The sequence below is a fragment of the Phoca vitulina genome, unplaced genomic scaffold, assembly GCF_004348235.1.
Source record: "Phoca vitulina isolate PV1807 unplaced genomic scaffold, GSC_HSeal_1.0 scaffold92, whole genome shotgun sequence".
Taxonomy (NCBI): Eukaryota; Metazoa; Chordata; class Mammalia; order Carnivora; family Phocidae; genus Phoca; species Phoca vitulina.
Genome location: NW_022589795.1, coordinates 2,724,914 through 2,746,755, shown reverse-complemented (window position 1 = coordinate 2,746,755; position 21,842 = coordinate 2,724,914). Strand labels below are relative to the sequence as shown.

At 45.4% G+C, this 21,842-nt stretch overlaps 2 protein-coding genes across 3 annotated transcripts in view; one reads left to right on the top strand and one right to left on the bottom strand.

Moving 5' to 3' along the window:
* Positions 1–732: 732 nt before the first annotated feature.
* CCDC103 (coiled-coil domain containing 103) lies at positions 733–3,991 on the bottom strand. Of its 2 annotated transcripts, none has more exons than XM_032396420.1 (4): positions 3,911–3,991; positions 2,656–2,807; positions 2,098–2,230; positions 733–1,198 (listed from the first exon to the last, which is right to left on the bottom strand). In XM_032396420.1, exons 2-4 carry the CDS (start codon positions 2,796–2,798, stop codon positions 746–748), a joined length of 729 nt encoding a protein of 242 aa, XP_032252311.1. In that variant the 5' UTR covers positions 2,799–2,807; positions 3,911–3,991; the 3' UTR covers positions 733–745. The 2 variants fall into 2 exon arrangements, with proteins under 2 accessions (XP_032252311.1, XP_032252310.1); XM_032396419.1 differs by lacking the exon at positions 3,911–3,991 and adding an exon at positions 3,658–3,900.
* Positions 3,992–4,273: 282 nt separating this feature from the next.
* The window catches only part of EFTUD2 (elongation factor Tu GTP binding domain containing 2), a 40,395-nt gene continuing 22,826 nt past the window's right edge, over positions 4,274–21,842 (top strand). The window contains exons 1-8 of the mRNA XM_032396414.1: positions 4,274–4,366; positions 7,192–7,300; positions 14,108–14,273; positions 15,753–15,831; positions 17,274–17,349; positions 17,830–17,895; positions 18,684–18,719; positions 20,743–20,833. Of these exons, the coding sequence (XP_032252305.1) occupies positions 7,196–7,300; positions 14,108–14,273; positions 15,753–15,831; positions 17,274–17,349; positions 17,830–17,895; positions 18,684–18,719; positions 20,743–20,833 (619 nt within the window). The 5' untranslated portion in view covers positions 4,274–4,366; positions 7,192–7,195. The remainder of the gene's footprint in view (positions 4,367–7,191; positions 7,301–14,107; positions 14,274–15,752; positions 15,832–17,273; positions 17,350–17,829; positions 17,896–18,683; positions 18,720–20,742; positions 20,834–21,842) is intronic.

Here is a 21,842-nt window from a genome sequence, read left to right as displayed (position 1 = left end):
AAGGGCACAGGTGCTAGAACAGGAAAATCTCTGCCTTCCCGCTTCAGGCCCTGCCTGCCTGCTTGGTGGAAAGGTCTTCCCTTTGGTTAATCCAGGAATTGAAGAAGACCCACCTGCCTGCACATCTGGCCGTCTGAAGCCTGGGAGGCTGGCCAGACCTAAGCTGATGGCTTGGGGCTTTCCCAGACACAACCTGCCCAGGAATTCAGACCCTGAGGAAAATACTACACCTCAATGAGGTAGCATTTGATTATTTGTCAATTAAATATGCATTCATTGATTTGGGGTATTCTTGTTAAGAGCTATGGAGATCAGTATTTGTTTATCATGGAAGACTGATGATTTTTCTTTTCTATTTTATTTTTTATTTATTTATTTATTTATTTATTTATTTATTTATTTATTTATGAGTAGAGGCTTTAACTGGTAATAGCCAGCATTTGGTTGGGTACACACTCATCTCTCAGGGCCACGGGCTAGAGGCTTGGCAGACTGTAAGGGTGGGAAGCAAAACTCAAGTTCTTGGGCCCTTGACCATCCTGTTGATCTACACAGTTCAGAATACTGAGCAACCAAGGTGGCTGGAGAAGTGGGGAAGATTCGATTCCTGCATATGTTCTGCCAATTCCAAGTTGAGAAGGGAATTAGGTGTGGCCTTCTCATTACAGTCCTGCAGAGCCCCCAGGACAACAAGCAAAAAACGCCTCCAGTGGCCACTGGGGGCCTCTGCAGGTAAATGGTCCTGTCAATCCACCTGGTACAGCCCTAGCAGCTCTTGCAGGAGCCTCTCCTCCTCCTGGAGCCCACCAGGCTGCTCCTCCAGACCCCGCTCCTTCTGGCTGAGCCCCTCCTTTGTGGGTCTGGGAGCACCCGTGGCCTGCAGCTTCTGAAACAGGCCTCTGCAGCTCTCTCTCTCCGCATGGCTCAGCAGGCTCAGGTTCAGGGTGAAGCGCCCAGTGCTGGCCAAGCTGTGCAGGATCCCTAGCACCACCAACCGGTCGGCTGGCCTCACATGATCCGCCAGGGCCACCAGCAGCTCCCCTAGAAGTCCAAACCCCACGTCCGCCTGGAAGAGGTGACCCAGCTTTGGACCTCCGAGCTGCAGCAGGGCCTGGTAGCGCTCTGGCCCGCTCCGCAAGTACCGCCGCCAATCACGGTAGAACTCTGCAGAGGTCTCAGGCTGGAAAAGTGTTTGCTCCTGCATCACAAGGAAGGGAAGAAAGTCCTGAGCTCTTCCAGCTGCTCTGCGGCAGGAAGAGAGTGACAGTGAGGGGAGCCTGTGGGTTTTCATCTTAGCTCTAGTGTTGCTCTCGGAGCACTAGGTAGGCTGTGGTCCCTGTGGGCCTGGTTTTCAGATCAGGGAACTGGAATGGGACAGGGAGGGAGGGCCCCAAGGAACCCAGGCCATGATTTGAGAATCTCAGTTGCACTAGGATTTTCCCACTGATGAATGTGCACATATGTGCACTGCTCTATGAGACTAAGTCAGGGGATGACTGGAAACCTCAGAAAGAGAGAAAGGAATTCAAGGTGAGTGTTAGAAATCTGACAGGCTGGGTCTCTCTCCCAACGCTGCCACAGTATCATTACACTATATACCATATAACCTGGGGGCAGAGCAACTCAAATCCGATCTGGGAGTGCAAGCCAACGGACTGAGTGAAGAAGACCTGCCTAGCCCACCTTTCTGACTGCTTCTGCCCAGCTTAACTCGCCCTCACCGTCTGCTGGTTGCTTTTCTCTCTGGGATTGGTGGCAGAAACCTGCCTCTGTCAGTTTAACGCGAGAAAGAAGGAAGAAGTACGTGTCGTAAGAAGACAGGATTGGAGGGGCGCCTGGGTGGCTCAGTCGGTTAAGCGGCTGCCTTCGGCTCAGGTCATGATCCCAGGGTCCTGGGATTGAGCCCCGCATCGGGCTCCCTGCTCAGTGGGAAGCCTGCTTCTCCCTCTCCCACTCTCCCTGCTTGTGTTCCCTCTCTCCCTGTGTCTCTGTCAAATAAATAAATAAAATCTTAAAAAAAAAAAAAAAAAAAGAAGACAGGATTGGAGGTTTAGGGCAGAGAATCCTACTGGGCTGAAGAGGCTGGGCCTCACCTACCTGGGAGATTTCAGTGGTCTCGTCCTGAGAGGTCCCTCTCTGAGTAGTGTGACAGTTCCAGGCCACAGTCCTCTTCCCTCCCATCTTGTCCTTCCGCTCCAGTGGCTTCAGATGTGATGCAAGGACAATACCCCTGTGGGCAAAGGACAGAGATCGGAGGATAGACTTCATGCTATCTGTGGATGTGAGGTGGCTGTACTTTGCATGATAGAGGCGAAACCTACCAGCAAGCCAATATGACAATAATAATAACAGCAACAATGGCTGACAGCTTTTGAGCACTTCCCATGTGCCAGACACTGTGCTCAAAATCTTACATGTAACAATTTCTTTAATCGTAACAATAGTCACTCTCTTTTACAGATGAGAAATAGAGGTTCAGAGAGGTTAAATAACTTGCATAAGATCACACAGGTAGCAGAAGGTAGGGCCAGGACTGAGCCCAGAATTGTCTGACTTCAAAGCACATGCTCTTATCTACTATAGTCCACCATAACAGGAGGGTCTGAGAAAAATTGCATTAAGCTGAAAAAAAGAAAGAAATTGCATTAAGCCAACCTGAACTCCTCGTAGGAAGCCACCCTCTGCTCCACAGCCCGTAACTTGGCAGCATTCTCCCGTTTGTATTTCTCATCAGCACTGAGTGCAGCCTGCAGCTCTTTCTCCAAAGCCTTGAAGTCAATGATGTCATTCCTTTCCATGGTCTGTTTCTAGGAAGGCAAAGGGAATGGACGTCGGTGGAGGATCAATATCAGGGAGGAGGATGTGTCTGCCTTCTTTGCCAGCCTACAAAACGACCCCAAAGCGCTCTGGATATCTTTCTACTTATCTTGGAGGGTGTTACAACAGTCTAGTTCTCTATAGAGGGGAGCTGAGTTGCACAGTGAGGACTTGCTTACTTGTCACTGAAGATAGAACACAGAGTCTGACTTTCAGTTTGGAGCCCTTTTTTTTTTTTTTTTATGTTATGTTAATCACGATACATTATATCATTAGTTTTTGATGTAGTGTTCCATGATTCATTGTTTGCGTGTAACACCCAGTGCTCCATGCAAAATGTGCCCTCTTTAATACCCATCACCATGGAGCCCTGTCTTAATTTTGTTCTCTACCTCTAAAAGTATTTTAATTCTGGTGCTTCTGCTGAGGAGACATTTGGATCTCAGAATTCAGTCCCTTCACTCTTTCATATGGGTTCACTCTATAGCAAGTGACAGAGGACCTCCCACAAAAGCAGAACTGTTGTTAACTATACTCCTGAGTCCAGGAATAAAATTTCACCCATCATTCAGTGTTTTCAATGGGAAATGATACTTTTCACCCAAACCAGATGCAATGACTGAGTAGGAAATCAAGCAGAAGTGGCAGAGGAAGGGGTTCAGGGATCTCTGTTCCCAAATCCCTCCGTCCAGACCAGGGCTGGAGCACAGGTCTGTAGGTACTTGAGCAACCTCTTTAGCTCTGCCGCTTACTTCTGCAGCCTCTGCGTATGCGAGGCTGATTGATCCATTCTACCGGGAAATCATCTATATGGGTTCTAGTAGTGGCTCTGGCATTTACTTGCTGTGAGACCTCTCTGAACCTCAGACTTGTGGTGCGTTGAGCTAGATTCTGTGGCGGTGTCATCATCAACAGCCCTAGGGCAGGGAAGCAGGAGGTCTGCGACCAACCCCACAGCCCTTTCCCTCCACCCCAGCGTGGGTAAACCGAACACCGAGAAAGGGGCGGGGCAGGGCAGGAACTGAACTCAGGCGTCCCGGCTCCTGTCCAGTTCTATGCCCTCCCCAGTCATTGAAGAGAGAGAACAACTAACCCTTCCGCTCCCCAGCCCTTCACCCCAGGACCTCAGGCCTAGGTTTCCTTGCTTTCTTTGGGAATACCCAGATATGCCGGAACCGCACAGCTCAGCGTAGAGCAGCTGTGGTTGCTCAGCAACTGCTCCAACAGCCTGACCACGTGATCGTCCAGAAGGCCCCCTTTCAGGGTGGCTCCGAGGCGCCTGACCAGATTCATGCCTCCTCCGGCCTTAGTCTCTTTGGAGCAGCCCACGCCTTGGTTTGGGGGCTCTCGACTCCACGTCGCTGGTTCCTGGGTCCGCGGCCGGCATTCCTCCCAGCCGGTCCTCAGGCAGAGGGCTGTCCTCGGGGCAGAAACGCGACGGCGGCGTTGGCGGGGTCCTTCCGGACGGCGGGCGCAGCGGAGCGGCGGCGTGGGGCGGAAGCGCGGTCTCGGGCGGCGGACTTGGAGCTTCAGGCTAAGCGGGCGGCAGGTGAGCTGGCGCGGGTCAACGGCAGGAGAAAGTTGCTGGGATGGGAAATTAAATAATGTCAGATCTGGAAGAGACGTTGTAGGTTTTCTGCCCCCTTTCACTTTACAGATGGGTAAACTGAAGCGTGGAGCGGGAAAGGGAATGAAAGACACCCCCCACACAGCACATACCTCGATTCCGGGGTTCCCTCAGTGTCGAGCATCCGTAAAATCCCTTCCCCGGGCAAGGGTCGTTGTCTTACTCCCTCTTCCATCTGTGCCTTCTTCATCCCTTCTCTACCAAGCTCCCTCCGTCCTTATTCTGTACTCGTTTGGGAGCCTGCGTTATAGCGGGAAGCTACAATGAGGTTTGGCCACTAGTTTTGTGCAACTATGGGCAAGTCTTCTACCTTCTCTGTGCCTTGTAGGAGTTATTCTGTCATCATTCAGCAAATACTTATCGAGGTCTTGTTTTGTGCCAGCACAGTTCTAAGTGCGAAAAAAAAAAGTATTTGCTTAAATTGTAGGTGGGGAGATGATAGTGAAAGTGACGTGAATAGATATATATGAGCTAGGGGCTAGTACTACTACCAATAAAATAATAATAAAACAGTGAAAGTGGGGATTGGAGAGTGTGTGTAGGGAGGACTGTTTTAGAGTGACATTTTCAGAGGTGACATTTTAGTAGGGACCTGAGTGAAATGAAGGAACAAGGTATAAATATCCAAGGGAAGAGCATTTCGGAAGAGAATTTCAAGTGTAAAGGCTCTGGAGCAGAAATGAGCTTGATTTGTTCCACGAGCAGCCTTTTATAAAAATGTGTGCAGGCACTTCATGGATCTTGGGAGAATGAAATGAGCACAGATGTGATAGCTCTTGGGAAATAAAAAGAATCTCTATGCATATGAAAGTTTCCATTGTAATTTACATTTAATTACAAGTCCCTGGAGCTAGTCCTTTACTTGAGATAAATACCACTATCTCAAAATAAAATATTCCATTCCGTTAACATCGCGTTCCTGCTTATGCAAGGTGCTATGTTGGGCATTGGCAGGAAGGCACAAGGAACACAGGGTTCCTGTATTCAAGAAGAGCCAAAAAATAATGCTTGCTGACATTTATTGAGCCGGGGACTTTGATAAATTGTTTACACAGACTATTTTGTTTAAATCTCATAACTTCACGCAATGGGGATTACTCACTCCATTTTCCAGTTGAGGAAATAGATTTGGAGAAGTGAAGTAACTAACCTGAAAGTACCTAGTTAGTTAGTGACAAAGTTAGGATTCAAATGTAGGCCTTTCAACCCCAGCGCCCTAACCCTTACACCACCTCTGGTTTGTTATTACTTATAAACTGTAGGGTTGTTGGGGAGGTTAATTAGTAGTTAACTGCCATTCAAGGCAGAGTTAAATGCTGATTAAGGTACAAAAGGCTATAGCAGTGTAGGGGAGTGAGAAATTGAGGATCTAGAAAAGCTTGAAGGAGGTGGCATTTGAATTGTTACTTTGAAGGGAATTTCAGTAATTGAAGTGGAGAAAACCACGGAATACTTATTAATTACAAAGAGAAAACAAGAACTTTACATTGGAAAAGCCTGGCAGACACCACCATCATCAAGTAATTAAATGAACATCATAACTAATGGGACAGATTAAAATCTTGTACCACCTGAAAAGAACACCACATTGCTTCTGAGATATTCCTGCTAAAAATGCAAAACCTGACTCCAATCGTGAGGAAACATCAGATGTACCCAAATTAAGGGACATTATACAAAAACCAGTCGCCTGTAATCTTCAAAAGCACCAGGTTGTAAAAGTCAAGGAGAGACTGAGGAGCTGTTCCTGAGTGCAGGAGACTAGACACATGACCATTAAATGCAAACATGTGATCCTGGATTGAATCCTTTGCTGTGCAGGACATTATTAGAACAGTTTGTTCTAGGGGCCCCTGGGTGGCTCTGTCGGTTAAGTGTCCAACTCTTGATCTCAGCTCAGGTCTTGATCTCAGGGTCATGAGTTCAAGCCTGGCGTTGAGCTCCACGCTGGGCGTGCAGAGCCTACTTAAAAAAAAAAAAAAAAGTACAGTTTGTTCTAATAATGGAGGTCTGTGGATTAGGTGGTAGTAATGTCTCACTATTAATTTTCTGATTTTGACTGTCATATTGTGGTTATGTGGGAAAACGTCCTTGTTTGTAGGAATCACACACACTAAAGCAGGGGTTGGCAAACTTTCTATCAAGGGCCAAATAGTAAATATTTTAGGCTTTGTGGGCCATATGGCCTCAGAACTACTCAACTTTGCTGTTACAGTGTGAAAGCAGCCACAGACATTATAAATGTATGAGCCTGGCTGTGTTCCAATAAAGCTGTTTTTATAGACACTGAAATTTGAATTTTATATAATTTGCACATACCATGAAATATTCTTTTGATATTTTTCAACTATTTAAAAATGTAAAAGACATTTCTAGCTTGGGGGCTGTGTGAAAACAGGCAGCAGGCCAGGTTGGCCCCAGGCCATAGTTTGCCAACTCCTGCATTCAGGTATTAGGAGGTGATGAAGCACTGTGTCAGCAACTTATCCTCAAGTAATTTAGGAAAAAGAAAAATACTTGTGCTATTTTGCAACTTTCTGGTATTTTAAGTTAAAATTTTTTTAGTATAATAAAGAGTGGGAGAAGAGAATGTAAACAGTGAGGAGGAGCAGTCAGTAGGTTGGTCTAACTGGAGAGGAGATGTGTTGAAGGGATATGGTCAACCATAAGGTTAGAAATGCGGGGCCGTGTTGTGGAGGCCTTGGTTACCTCGCTAGAATCTAACGCCTCTTTTCCTTGAATTTTAGCATCATGGATACTGACTTGTATGATGAGTTTGGGAATTATATTGGACCAGAGCTTGATTCTGATGAAGATGATGATGAATTGGGCAGAGAGACCAAAGATCTTGATGAGGTAAAACAAATATATTGCTGTTTTCATCTCTCTCTTTAAAAAAAATGCGGGGGGGGGGGCAGTGAATCCTCTGTGCTCCCATAATATTCTGTGTACATCTCTCACATTGCACCTTTTAAATATATGACTTGTTGGGGTCTTATGCTGCCCTTAAGAAAGCTTAGCTACTGAAGTTCCAAAAGGGGATATAAGGTAGTTTCATGGGTGGTTGTGGTTTTATAATACGAGCTCTGGTTTATCTCGTAGTAGCTTTCCTTCCATTTACCTGAAGTTCTTTTTGACAGTTATGAGTAATAGGAACTTAGAAAAGGTGGTCAGTTTTTCCAGGTGCAGCTGCACTGCAACTTCCTCATAAGCTTGGGTTTTGAAAGGTGAATAAAAGCAATAGAAAGGGAAGATACAGGGGTGCCTGGGTGGCTCAGTCACCTAAACGTTTACCTTCGGCTCAGGTCACGATCCCAGGGTCCTGGGATGGAGCCCCATGTCGGGCTCCCTGCTCAGCGGGGAGTCTGCTTCTCCCTCTGCCCCCCCCCACTTATGCTCACACTCTCTCTCTCATAAAAAAAAGGGGGGGTACAGATTCTTATGACTCCCTTCAGGAGAGCTATGGAGGATGGTCCAGAGTGGTCTGAGGCTTGCAAAAGACATCAAAGGTGGCTTTCATGTGTTAGCAATGTCCAGAACAAGATGAACAAGAGTTAGATGGGCCCACTGCTTATCAATGGAGGTGTGATATTAACAGGATGGCGGGAAAGCAGAATAACAGTCCGTCTGCTCCATTAGGGAAAATGTCTTTCAAATTAGAAAAAATAGAATAAACACTGGAAGAAGAAAATTGAAGCCTTCTAGGTGAGGTGAAAAGAGAGCATCTTGCAGTTTTAGGTGTGTTCAAGTCTTCGGGTTCAGATGAATTATATCCTGGGTCGGTGTGGTGGGGGAGACCTGGCAGAGTGAAGCCGAGAGAGCCATTGTGGCCATTTTTAATGAACTGGGGAATGGCTGTGGTGCTAGCAAGTGAATCAGGCAACTTTTCTACTTTTCAAAGATGAAGATAATGGCACTACATTTCAGAAACTACCGACTAGTATGTGTGGATGTAAAAATGATGGAAGGAATTTTAAAACAAATGATTGTTAAACTCTTAGGAAGCTCATGTGAGTTTTATAAAAATGATTTTCTCGATATGATTACTAGATTGAGTTATAGGTTGGGTATGCTGTGGATATTATGTATCTTGATTTGAATAAGGCATTTGAAGTTTTTAATTTTTTTTATAAACCAGGTTTTTCTTTTTAAAAATATTTTAAAGAGGTAGTTTTCATTTTATAAGCAATTTGTGAATACATTCTCATGCAGATCAAATAGAAAGTCTTCTTGGTCCTTATTCCATTTCACTTTTCGTAAGGTAATCATTATAACTCATGATGTCCCTGTGGAAAGAATAGGGGTTGGGTCATAATAAAGTTAGGAGAGGTCACAGCTGATAGAACAGTGAGACCCAAAGAGTGTTGATTAATGGATCACCACCAGAGGTGACATGCCCCAGGCATCCATGCTTGGTCCCATTCTTTTCAACCTTTTTGTTGTTGTTTATTTATTTATTTTTTTTTAAGATTTTGTTTATTTATTTGATAGAGACAAAGTGAGAGAAGGAACACAAGCAGGGGGAGTGGGAGAGGGAGAAGCAGGCTTCCTGCTGAGCAGGGAGCCCGATGCGGGGCTCGATCCCAGCACCCTGGGATCACGACCTGAGCCGAAGGCAGACGCTTGACTACTGAGCCACCCAGGCGCCCCTCTTTTCAACCTTTTTATCAATGGTGTAGGTGAAGATAGAGAAGGGAAGTTTATAAAATTCACACATGACATAAGCTAACACACTGGATAAGGGATTCTAAATTCAGAGTGATCTCAACATACTTGAATTCCAGGCTAAGTAAATAAATTCATTCATTCATTAAGTATTTGTAATCACTTGTATTTGTAATCACTTACTATTTCCAAGGAATCATGATACAGAGAGAGCCAAGGCACTGTCTCTGCCCTCCAGGAACCTACTGCTCACCAGGGGAGATGAAGTACAAAAAAATATTTATAGTACGAAGCAGGGAAGGACAAGTACCATTTAGATTATTTTATCATCTTATTTTTATGTTTTTTTTTAAAGATTTTATTTTTAAGTAATCTCCACACCCAACGTGGGACTCACACTCACAATCCGGAGTCAAGAGTTGTGTGCTCCACCAACCCAACCAGTCAGGTGCCCCATTCAGATCATTTCAACTTAGTAATACAGTAATAGTTAATAAGGGGGGATCATATCTGGCTGGGATGACCGAGAAGGGTATCTGAGGAAGTGACATTCATAGTGGAGCCGAAGACTGACTAGGCATCTGTAGGGATAGGAAGTGGAGTGATTAATGGTTGCCTTCGTTTTGGGGCATGGAATTGGGGAGTGATGGCCAGAGGGTACAGGGTTTCTTTTTGGGGTGACAATCTGACATCGTTTGTGGTGATGGTTGCACAGCTCTGAATATACTAAAAACCACTGAATTGTGCATTGAAAATGGGTGAATTGTGTGAAGTGTGAATTCTGTTTCACTAAAGCTGTTAGAAATCCTTTAAAGCAAAAGGGCCACCTAGGCCCTGTGTGAACATTTTCACCTCAGTACCGAGTGTTGAGTTCATCCCACTCTGGTTCATGCTCCTCGGTATTGTTGCTTGTGCAGGGCTCTGCTCTTGTTTCATTAACTTACTAATTCCTTTGTGTCTCTTTCTCATGCTATTACTGTAGTAATTGTAGCATGTGCGTGTGAATTTTTGTATGAGCTACAAAATGTGAATGTTTGCATTATTAATGTAAATACCGTAAGTGGTAGTGGCTTGTCTGCATCTTTCTGCTTCTCACTTTTGCCACCCAGCATTGTGGTAAGTGTTGTGGTTTAGGATCCATCTCTGGTGCTGTGTGTCTGTCTGGTCTGGCTTCTGACTGCTGCTCAGTAATCCCTGGTGTGCATTACTTTCTTATCGATGGGCACCAGGGTGACCTGCCACCAGCCTCCCCTCATACAAATAACGCTGCAGTGCATATTCGCAGATATGTCCCTCCCACACCATGTGAAAATGTCTTTGAGTTACATTCCTAAAAGCAGAGTTGCTGATCATAGGATCATGTACATACTGAATGTGTTTATACTTAGTTAAGGGGTTTTTACTAAGTGCAATCAGATTGTTCCTCCACTTACCAGCACTAGTCCATACTCCTCCCAGCAGAGTGAGAGTTCCCGTGGCCTCCCAGTCCACATGGAAGATTTGCATGCACAGATTTTTTTATTTTTTTATGTTTACCTTTTTTTAAGATTTTATTTATTTGAGAGAGAGAGGTAGTGAGAGATAGAGCATGAGCAGCGGGGAGAGGGAGAAGCAGGCTCCCTGCCAAGCAGGGAGCCTGATGTGGGACTCAATCCCAGGACCCTGGGATCACAACCTGAGCCAAAGGCAGACACTTAACCAACTGAGCCACCCAGGCGCCCAGCACAGATTTTTTTAAAAACATTGTTTTTATTTTTTTTAAAGATTTTATAAAAACATTGTTTTTAAAGATTTTATTTATTTGAGAGAGAGCAAAAGCAAGAGAGATCACAGAGGGAGAGGGAGAAGCAGACTCACCGCCAAGCAGAGAGCCTGATGCAGGGCCCGATCCCAGGGCCCTGAGATCATGACCTGAGCCAAAGGCAGATGCCCAACCAACTGAGCCACCCAGGTGCCCCTAAAAACATTTTTTATTGAAGTATATAATAGTAAAGAGATGTGTAGGATTTTGATAATGGAGACAGGAGAGAAAGAAGGACATTCTTTTTTTTTTTTTTTTAAGATTTTGTTTATTTATTTGACAGAGAGAGACAGAGCGAGAGAGCAAACACAAGCAGGGGGAGTAGGAGAGGGAGAAGCAGGCCTCCCCGTGGAGCAGGGAGCCCGATGTGGGGCTCGATCCCAGAACCCTGGGATCACGACCTGAGCCGAAGGCAGACGCCCAACGACTGAGCCACCCAGGTGCCCCAAAGAAGGACATTCTTGAAAGGAGTGCAGTGAGCAGGGGCCCAGAGGTAGCACGTTAAGAGGAAATGATTCCTCCTCCCAATTGCCAAAGCACAGTCCCTGGAGGACGGCTGTAGGAGTGAAGCACAGAGGAGGGACCAGACCCTAAGGCCTCGAGTGGAGAACGGGGAGGGAGGGGTAACATGATCAAAGCAACATGCTGGGACCCTTCCTTTAGTGAAGGGAGAGTCAGGAGGAGTGGAAGGGTGCACAGGTGTGGAGTTAGAGGGGAGAAATTGGGGTGGGTGGGATGATTAGCGGAACACTGGTTATTAACAGACAAATAGAAATGAGAAAAAGACACTTGCATAGTTTTATTTTAGACTTGTCAAGTTTGAGTTACCAACAGGACACCCAGCTAGAAATAATTACAGGTAGTGGGAAATTATTACATAAAATCCTACAATTAGATGCAAAATGCATTCAGCAGTATGGGGCAGGAGGAAACTGGCTTGATAGCTGTTTGGGGGCCCCCGTGAGTAGGATATGTACGGCTATCCAAAGAGCTAATGTAATGTCAGACTGCATTAATTGAAGAAGAGCGTAAGGATGGTAGGAGGCAGCCAGTCAGCACACCACTGGAGAGTTTTTTGTTCTTTTTAAGAAAGCATTTGACATGCCGGGATTTGTGTGAAGGAAAACGGGCTCCCACCAGTACCTCTACCTGCCTCCCTGCATCTGTGCCATATGCCTTCCCTCCTGTTCTTAGGGATGGTTTGTTTGTGTTGTTATCTACTAGAAACTAGGTCCCACCCCTTCTCACCTGCACGAGACCAGCACCCCAGCAGTCCGTCCCCCCCGTCCCCCGTCCCCCCGCTCCTGTGTCAGTTTTCCCTCTGCTAGATCATCCCCGTCAGCATACAGACATGCTGGTATTTCTCTGAATTCATCCCATTACCCTGCTTCCCACTGCAGCATGCCTCAAAACAGTTTTTGATACTTGCTGTCTCCACATCCTCTCAAACCCATTTCTGTCCTTTGCCTCTCCCGTTCCTCAGCGCCAGTGACCTCGGCCCCAGGCCCCATCCTCCTCTTACTTGACCTGTCTGCAGCCTTTGACCGACCTGGCTGATCACTCCCTCCTTAAAATCTCCTCTTCCATTGGCTTCCATGGAACCCCCTGGTTTTCCTTCTCCTCACTGGCCCGTTCCTTCTCCATCTTTGCTGCTGGGGACTCCTCATCTCCCTGACCTCTAAATGTCAACAGACCCCAAGGCTCCGTTCCTCATACCTCTTCTCTTAGTACGCTTACTCCCTGGTGATCTCTTCCACTCTATCAGATGCATTCTGTTCACTAAGGACTCTCAAACTTCTATGCTGTTCTCCTCTTCCTTGCTAATCCTCTTGGCCCAGGTCCTTCGCATTTGTTGTTCCAGTCAACTAGAATGCTCTTCCTCAGCCATTTGTAGAGCTTCTCTCTTCCTTCAGAGTTTTACTCAAATGTCATCACCTCTTTTTTTTCCATTGCTATATTATCAACACTAGAGCAGCGTCTGGTACATAGTAAGTGCCCAGGAGGTATTTGTTGAGGGGCACCGGGGTGTCGCAGTCGGTTAAGCTCTGACTCTTGGTTTTGGCTCAGGTCATGATCTCACAAGTGATCTCAGTGTTGTGAGATTGAGCCCCTTGTCAGGCTTCACACGGAGTCTGCTTCAGACTCTCTCTCCTCCTCCCTTTGCCCCTCCACCTGCTCGCTTACCCTCGCTCACTCTCTCTCAAATAAATAAATCTTTTTTTAAAAAAAGGTATTTGGAGCGCCTGGGTGGCTCAGTCATTGGGCATCTGCCTTCGGCTCAGGTCATGATCCCAGGGTCCTGGGATCGAGCCCCGCGTCGGGCTCCCTGCTCCGCGGAAAGCCTGCTTCTCCCTCTCCCACTCCCCCTGCTTGTGTTCCCTCTCTTGCTGTGTGTCTGTCAAATAAATAAATAAAATCTTAAAAAAAGAAAGAAAGAAAGAAAGAAAAAAAATGCCTGCATGTGGTCGATGGCTGTTAACTATTTACTGAGTGAATGATTGGACAATCAGGCTACGTTTCCTCTCATGTAATTCCAAACTGTGTTGTGCTCTCGTGCGCTGCCCACGTGAGCACTGAGGAGACATCGCCGCAGAGCAGACATGTAGCAGAACCTTGAAGTATTCAGACCCTTTGGCCCAGCAGTTTTGCTAATAGAAATTATCCTAAAGAAACAAGGAGTAATGTTTCAATACAGGCGTGCAAAAAGTGGTTCATTATGCGCGCCTGGGTGGCTCAGTCGGTTGAGCGTCTGCCTTTGGCTTGGATCATGATCTCAGGGCTTGGGATCGAGTCCCACGTCGGGCTGCTTGCTCAGCGGGGGATCTGCCTCTCCCTCTGCCTGCAGCTCCCCTTGCTTGTGCTCTCTCTTTCTCTATGTGTCAAATGAATAAATAAAATCTTTAAAAAAAAGGATATGCTATGATAAGCCATTTGTTTTCTCCAGTCTCGATCCACTTGTGACCGGTGGCCCACATTTAAGAAGGGGCTAGCTTGAAGGCGGAGAGCCGTCAGTAGCCATGGCTTACTGTGAAGGATCACATAAGAGCAGGACCTGCCCTGCTGACTCTTTGGCACAGAACTCAAAATAAGAAGCTGCCAAGCCTGAGGAGTCATTGCTCTTAACTCGTATAACGTAGACAGTCACTGAGAAGGAAGGTGCACACCTCTCCTGCCCTCCTCCCCTCTCTTGCTCTTAGATGGACGATGACGATGACGACGATGATGTAGGAGACCATGATGAGGACCACCCTGGGATGGAGGTCGTGCTGCACGAGGACAAGAAGTACTACCCCACAGCTGAGGAGGTGTACGGCCCTGAGGTGGAGACCATCGTTCAGGAAGAAGACACCCAGCCTCTCACCGGTAAGTCCGGAGGCACCGGGTTGGGAGAGGTGAGATGGAGTCTGGAAAACTTCAGGTCATAGCTGTCAGCAGTGTTGAAAGTTCAGTGAATGATTCGCTTCTCTCTACTACTTTCAGGTACTGCTTCTGGATTGAGATTCCTTTCACCCTGTTTTAATATTCAGTACAACTCGTAGCTTGTTACAAAGCAAATGGGAGTTATTTCTTTATTTACTGAATATCTGTTTAGGTGCTTAAAGACTATTTTTGTTTGTTTTGTTTTGGGGTTTTGGGTTTTTGTTTTGTTTATTATTTATTTTTAAAGATTTTATTTATTTCTTTGTCAGAGAGCACAAGCAGGGGGAATGGCAAGCAGAGGGAGAAGCAGGCTCCCCGCTGAGCAGGGAGCCTGATGTGGGACTTGATCCCTGGACCCTGGGATCATGACCTGAGCCGAAGACAGACACTTAATTAACTGAGCCACCCAGGCGCCCCTGTTTTGTTTTTTATGTAGGCTCCATGCCCGGCATGGAACCCAACAATGGGCTTGAGCTTACGACCCCGAGATTAAGACCTGAGCTGAGATCAAGAGTTGGACACTTAACCGACTGAGCCACCCAGGTGCCCCAACTTAAAGACTATTTTTAAGTTCTCCCTCTGGTGTGATCTGTTTTTCCATCGAAATCATCCTAACTCCTAGGGACGCCTGGGTGGCTCAGTCGTTAAGCATCTGCCTTCGGCTCAGGTCATGATCCCAGGGTCCTGGGATCGAGCCCCACATCGGGCTCCTTGCTCAGCAGGGAGTCTGCTTCTCCCTCTCCCACTCCCCCCCTCTTGTGCTCTCTCTCTCTGAAATAAAATAAAATAAAATATTTAAAAAAAAGAAAAGAAAAGAAATCATCCTAACTCCTTTAACCAGTCCTCACAGTGCCAGTTTTCTACTTCTTATAGCCTTTTCATTGATCTTCTGAGAAGTGGTTAGATTTTATAAATGCAAGGAGAGGTTTTGAACTGACATTGACCTCAGCCTATATCCAGTCCCTCTCCCTTCCTCCCACAAAATGAAGTCCAAACTTCTCAGTCCACAGTTCCAGATCCTTCACTGTCTAGTGCCAAACAGCATTTCCAGAACTTGTTTCAACATATGAGTAGTCCTTGAGAATAACATAAATTGATGTCACATATACATTATGAAAACTCAGTCTAGGGGCGCCTGCATGGCTTAGTCGGTTGAGCATCCGACTTTTGGTTTTGGCTCAGGTCATGGCCTCAGGGTCGTGAGATCAAGCCCTGCATCAGGCTCCATACTCAGCGGGGAGTCTGCTTGAGAGTCTCTTTCTCCTTCCTCAGCCCTTCCCCCTGCACGCTCTCTCTCCCTCTCAAATAAATAAATAAATATTAAAAAAAAATAAAATGAAAGTTCAGTCTAATGGAATGGGGCTCTGTATTTTTATGTTTTATGCCAACCTGCACATCACTACTTTTTTTCCCCCCCGCTAGAACCTATTATTAAGCCAGTGAAAACCAAGAAATTCACTCTGATGGAGCAGACATTACCTGTCACGGTGTATGAAATGGAGTAAGTTATAAGGTCTCTCTGCCTCTCTGCACAAATAGTGTGGGTTCATTTTTCTGTGGAGGTAGGATGTGGTTTGTGGTTGAAGTAGCTAGTGAATTGAAAAAGCAAAAATCCTCTCCTACAATTTGTCAGAATTTTCCTTGAGCATACGGTTGCTGGAAAAGTTAAGCCAATCTTAAATTTTCTTTTGGATCTCATTCAGATCTCGGCCTTTTCTCTTCCAACCCTTTAGTGGGTATTAGAAGCCGGCCTTTGAGGCAGAACTGGGTATTGTAATCATCAGTGTTGGGGCCACCAGAGCCTATTTTGACTTGGTAAGATTGCTTAGTGTTTGGGGAGTATAACAACTCTTTATTTTGGAGAGGAGGGTACAAGTAGGTGGATACATGTGTAGAGTAGTTTAGACTCTTCATACTGCAGGCTTTCTGAAAATACTTTCATTGATGAAATGCACTGGTAAGGTCCTCCTATATTGAAGTGCTTGGGACTTATTAGATAATGAAACTCCTTTTTTTTTTTTTTTAAACATATTGACATTTAGTATGTCCGAAAGAGTGGGATCTCTTCTGAATGGTCAGCTTACCTGCCAACATTCAGCCATTTTTTAAACAACTTTTCAGTTGTCTTTAGAACTTTCTTCAGCTTCCCTTGTGTTCTCAATGGTGATTTTTTTTAAAATCTCAAATCTTTGAAAGTGTCCTAGATGTTTCAAAGAGCCAAAGTCCTCTGAAGGCTACTTGCCATGAGTTAATGTGGGTGATAAGCAAGAAAGACAGTGCTGGTTTTGATCAAGTTGGAACTCCTCAGCATCATTAATGAGATGGAGTTTTCTGAAAAGTTTTGTTAACTAGCTCTGAGGGCAATTTCAAAAGAGAAGCTGGGGTGCCTGGGTGGCTCCGTTGGTTAAGCGTTCCACTCTTGATTTTGGCTCAGGTCGTGATGTCAGAGTTGCGGGATTGAGCCCTACGTCAGACTCTGCGCTCAGCACGGAGTCTGCTTATCCCTCTCTCTCTCTGCTCCTCCCTCCCTCACCCCCCCTTCTCTCTATCTCTAAAATTTTTTAAATCTTAAAAAGAGAAGCTCTCAAAGTAATTTTAAGTCCCCTTTGCATTAATAAAATAAATGCATAAATGGAATAAATGTAACCTGAGGATTTTGAAAGGAACAGTGCTTGTGTATGTGTGTGCGTGCATGCTGGTATTTGGTTTTGCTTTTCTTGTTTGCTTTTGAAATCTCATTTCGTGGGTTGTGTTACTTCATGGAAAAGTGTCTTCCATTTCCAGAGCCAGACCAGTGTAGATACAGAAATTCATGTCTGCCTCTGAGCATTCTCCAGTTGGTCTGAAAGTTGTTCCTGACAAAATACGTGAAACACCTTTGCACCACTTCCCATTTGGAAGCTTTTGCCAAAGTCCCTTTTCTCTTTTCCTTTCTCCTTTCAGTTTCTTGGCAGATCTGATGGATAACTCGGAACTCATCAGAAATGTGACCCTCTGTGGCCATCTCCACCATGGCAAGGTGAGAGAATTTTCAGCTACTGGGAACAGGATTTCTCTTCGTTCCTGCTCATTTTTTCAGCCCTCAGAGTCACAGGTTGGGGTTTGAGGGCATAATGCTGGATCTCCTGACTCTGGGGGGCCTCCGTGCCTAGTGGGAAACCTGCTGTGAAATTCTAGCTTTTCCTGAGCAGCAGATGGAGCCTATTTCTAAGCCACTTGCAGCCTTGTGTCTACATCTGGACAGAAGAGGGGAAATTGAGCCTTACTCTGATTTTATAAGTTTTCATTTCCTGGGGGAATGCTTGTCCAAGAAAGATTTCATCTTTCATTTGAAAATAATCCTATGGCTTCAGTGTTAATCCCTTGCTGCCCCATAATCCTCCTTGCTCTCCTCTTCCTCTCCTTATCCCTAAATTATGTGGTATATTGGGCACTGAGAGAAGGGTAGAGTGGATTTTCCTTTGTGCTTAGCAGATCTTAACCTTCTCTTCCCTTTCAGACGTGTTTTGTAGATTGTTTAATAGAGCAGACTCACCCGGAAATCAGGAAGCGCTATGACCAAGATGTAAGTAGAAAATCTGTGGAAGGAACGAAAAAAAAAAAAAGAAAATCTGTAGAAGGTTTAGGATGAACCATTCATAATGTACAGGGGTGTCTCTCTCCTTCCCCTTCCTTCCACCTTCCCACTCTCATAAATAATGACGCCTACAAAGTGCTGCTTTATAATTGTAATCTCTATTCATAGCTTTAAAGAAAGTAATTTTAACTTTCTTAGGAGCATAGAGAATATTAACCTGCAGTATTTTTGGATGATCTCTTCTGCACTTGGGATCTTTCCTCTGTTCTGATATATCCTGACTTTTATAGCCTATTCTTTCCTGTCATGGTATTTATAGCCTACTCTATAAATATAATACAATTGGACCTTGTTGTTTCCATGATAAATTTAAATGCCAGTGAATGAGGCCAAATGTGGCCGCAAGTCTCAGTGCAATAAATGCTCCATGTCTGCTAGATTGAGTGTTTTGACATGCGGGGGGTTCCATAAAGGCTGGATGTGTCTCCCTTTACCACTTCAGAATTCAGTGCATTTGATAAAATTTAGCTCTCCAGCCATACCTGGTCCTCATTGATCACCCTAACCCCCCCCAAAACACCCATCCAGGAACATTTTCCATCTGAGAGGGCACTGGTTTTATTGTCTGGAATTTCTGTAGGATACCCTTCTGTCTTCCCTGTATCCTCCTGAGGCAGAAAGGGGAGCTGGTGGAGGAAGGCGATTAATGGTTTGTGTGGGAGAGGAGTCTGGAGTCAGGTGGTAACAGCGCTTCTTTTTTTTTTTTTTTTTTAAAGCTGTGCTATACTGACATCCTCTTCACAGAGCAAGAGGTAAGTGTGCCTGGGGAAATCTGACTGTTGCCCACACTGGACCCAGCGGGTCCAGTTCTGCAGGGAATGTGGGGGAGCCTTTATGTTAACACTTTGCTCTGTACTGCACCCCCTCTCTCTTTCCCATCTCACACCTCTTTATCTCGTAGCTTCTGCCGGTCATCCCCTGATCTAGTACTTGAAAGAGAGTGGGGCAGGCAAGCGGTAGGGTAGGTGGAGGGACCTTCCTACCCTTGACTGGATTTAATTTGGCCTAGGAGGGCAAATGCTAAGAGGTGATGTCTACGTTAATGCTCTCAGTTATATAGAAACAACAGAATTTTTTAAATGACATCATCCTTAAATCTGTACGATGATTCCATCCACGTGATGATCTCTTTCTAGGAGTAGCTTCTCTTTGAGAGTGGGTTCCTCTGTCTTTGTGCTTCTCTTCTCTGTAAAGCAGTGAACATACATCGTTGTCTTTCCCATTCCAGCTGGTGGGTGTTTCTTCCCTGGATCTTTCCCCTACTCTCTGACCCCTCTCTTTTCTCTCTCCTTTATTTCTGTCTCTTTTTCTTAACCATATGGAGAGCTCAAGTTCATAAGTGTGATTTACTAAAGGAACTTTGAACAGTGCAGGCTTATGATAAGCAATCAACATATGTTAGCTATTATTGTTTTTTAATACGTTTGGCTAGATTTTTTTTATACTTACTTCTTGTTATAACTTTTTTTTTTAAAGTAGGCTCCACCCCCAGCATGGAGCCCAACCCTGCGCTTGAACTCTCAACCCTGAGTCAAGAGTTGGATACTGAGGGCGCCTGGGTGGCTCATTTGGCTGAGCAACTGCCTTTGGCTCAGGTCATGGTCCCGGAGTCCTGGGATCAAGTCCCACGTCAGGCTGCCCCTGCTCTGCGGGGAGCCTGCTTCTCCCTCTGCCTGCCACTCCCCCTACTTGTGCTCTCTCTGTCAAATAAATAAATAAAATCTTAAAAAAAAAAAAATCCATTAAAAAAAAAAGTTGGATACTTAACCAACTGAGCCACCCAGGCGCCCCTAGCTTTTTTTTTTAACATAGATTTTTTTTTTTCTTTTTAAAGTAATCTCCACAACCAATGTGGGACTCGTACTCAGATCCCCAAGGTAAAGAGTCGCATGCTCTACTGACTGAGCCAGCCAGGAGCCCCTCTTGTTATAGCTTTTATATGTGTGTGTGTAATTTTTTTTTTTTTTTTGGTTCCCAAGGTTTAATCAAGAACTCATATAAAATATTTCAGATAAATGCATTTTAATCTTCCTCTTCATCCTGGTTAATCTGGAAACAACACAATTCACAACTGTCTTTGCAGTTGGCAACTGCTCACAGTCACATAGATTATTCTTCTTCACATATTTTTTGGGGAGATATTTTAAATACCTTTTGGAAAAAGGCACTTCGGAAGTTACAGTAATCTTGCTCTTGCACCTTTCAATGGTTACAACCCCTCCACCAAGATTCCCAACTTTGAACTGTTCAAAAATGGTGGCATCCATGATCCCATCTTCCACTGAGTGGGGGCAGTCAAGGTAAACTCCAGAACTTGCTTTTTTTTTTTTTGGTCCCCTCTTTGCCACAAGCTTTTTCATGCGCACCACGGGGCAGCAGGGGCAGAAAGGGCATCATGGTTTTTTAAACCCTAAAATGCCCCAGGGTGTTTCTTTTTACTTACATGATGCTTCAGTTATTGTTTTTGTTAGCAGTGTATGAAGGTAAGATTGTAGGATGCTGGATTCTCTGTAAGGTTTAATCCTGCTTTACTTGCTTGTTCAGATTTATTTTTACTTTTTTTTTTGTATTTGAACCAAACCCCCGCAAAAATGATGTTTAACACCGAGATATTTCATCTTCAAGGGTCATTCTGGTTAGAGGCCTAGATAAAAATCACAGTCAAGGAGAGACATCAGTGTAAGTTACTAGCAGCCGGCAAGCCCCAAGAACAGAAGGAAGCCCTCTTGCATAGGAAGAAGTCTTGACTGCTCTCTCTGTCTTTGTGACTTTCAGAGAGGTGTTGGCATCAAAAGCACTCCTGTGACGGTGGTCTTGCCAGATACCAAAGGAAAATCTTACCTCTTCAATATCATGGACACTCCAGGTAGGACATTCCTTTTACTATCAGAACCTTACCCTCTTTGGGGTGCCTGGGTGGCTCAGTCGTTAAGCGTCTGCCTTCGGCTCAGGTCATGATTCCAGGGTCCTGGGATCGAGCCCCACATCAGGCTCCCTGCTCGGTGGGAAGCCTGCTTCTCCCTCTCCCACTCCCCCTGCTTGTGTTCCCTCTCTTGCTGTGTCTCTCTCTGTCAAATAAATAAATAAAATCTTTAAAAAAAAAAGAGTTAAAAAAAAAAAAAAAGAACCTTACCCTCTTTGTTTTTTGTGCTCTCGTTCTTCCAGAACAGAATAGAGCATTTCATCTTTGTGTTTACATTCCCTTCACTTCCCCTTTCATTGAGATAATCTCTGTTTTCCACGGTCTCCTTTGCTCCTGACTAGTTAATTCGCAGGCACTGTGAGCCAGGCTTTCTGTTTCGCCCCTCTCTTTGTTCTGCCCTAAAATATTTAAATATTGGGGAATCTCATTCATTGACTCATTTCAGCCTGTGTCAGGCCGCATGCTAGGCACACAAGGGTGAGTCAGACAAGGCCCTGGCCTCAGGCGCTCTCAGTCCTTTGGAGGAGGCCAGGGGGTCAACACACCAACAGGTCATCCTAGGAGCAGTGTACCTTGCCCTGTGGCTGACTCTGTCTTCATCTTATGGAAAGGACCAACTCAGGGCAGAGTTTTCAATAGAAACATTGGAGTTTTGACAAATTGACCGTCTCAGCCTCAGGTGCCCAGCGCCCTGATACCTCTGAGCCCCTTCCACCACCAGCAGCACCTTGCCAGGAGTTGTCTCCTGTGCCCCAGGCCTTTCTTGCCCCTTCTCCTGCCTCTGAATTATCCTCTGCCCCCACAGAACTCTGCTTACTGCTGTTGAGGCCGAGCTGGTGTATGAATGTCAAGATGTTACGCCCTCCTAGGGCATACAGAACACTTCGTTCTTTTTGTGTTTGGGGACCTGCTGTATGAAAGTTTAATCCAAGCATGTGACTCTAACTGGTGG

Excerpts from the sequence above, each read along its gene's own strand:
- CCDC103 (XM_032396419.1), bottom strand. The coding sequence starts at position 3,726 with ATGATGACACCGCCACAGAATCTAGCTCAACGCACCACAAGTCTGAGG. Across the intron at positions 2,808-3,657 it reads TCAGAGAGGTCTCACAGCAA|AAACAGACCATGGAAAGGAA; the intron begins GTAAATGCCAGA and ends TTGCCTTCCTAG. Across the intron at positions 2,231-2,655 it reads GCTTCCTACGAGGAGTTCAG|GGGTATTGTCCTTGCATCAC; the intron begins GTTGGCTTAATG and ends CTTTGCCCACAG.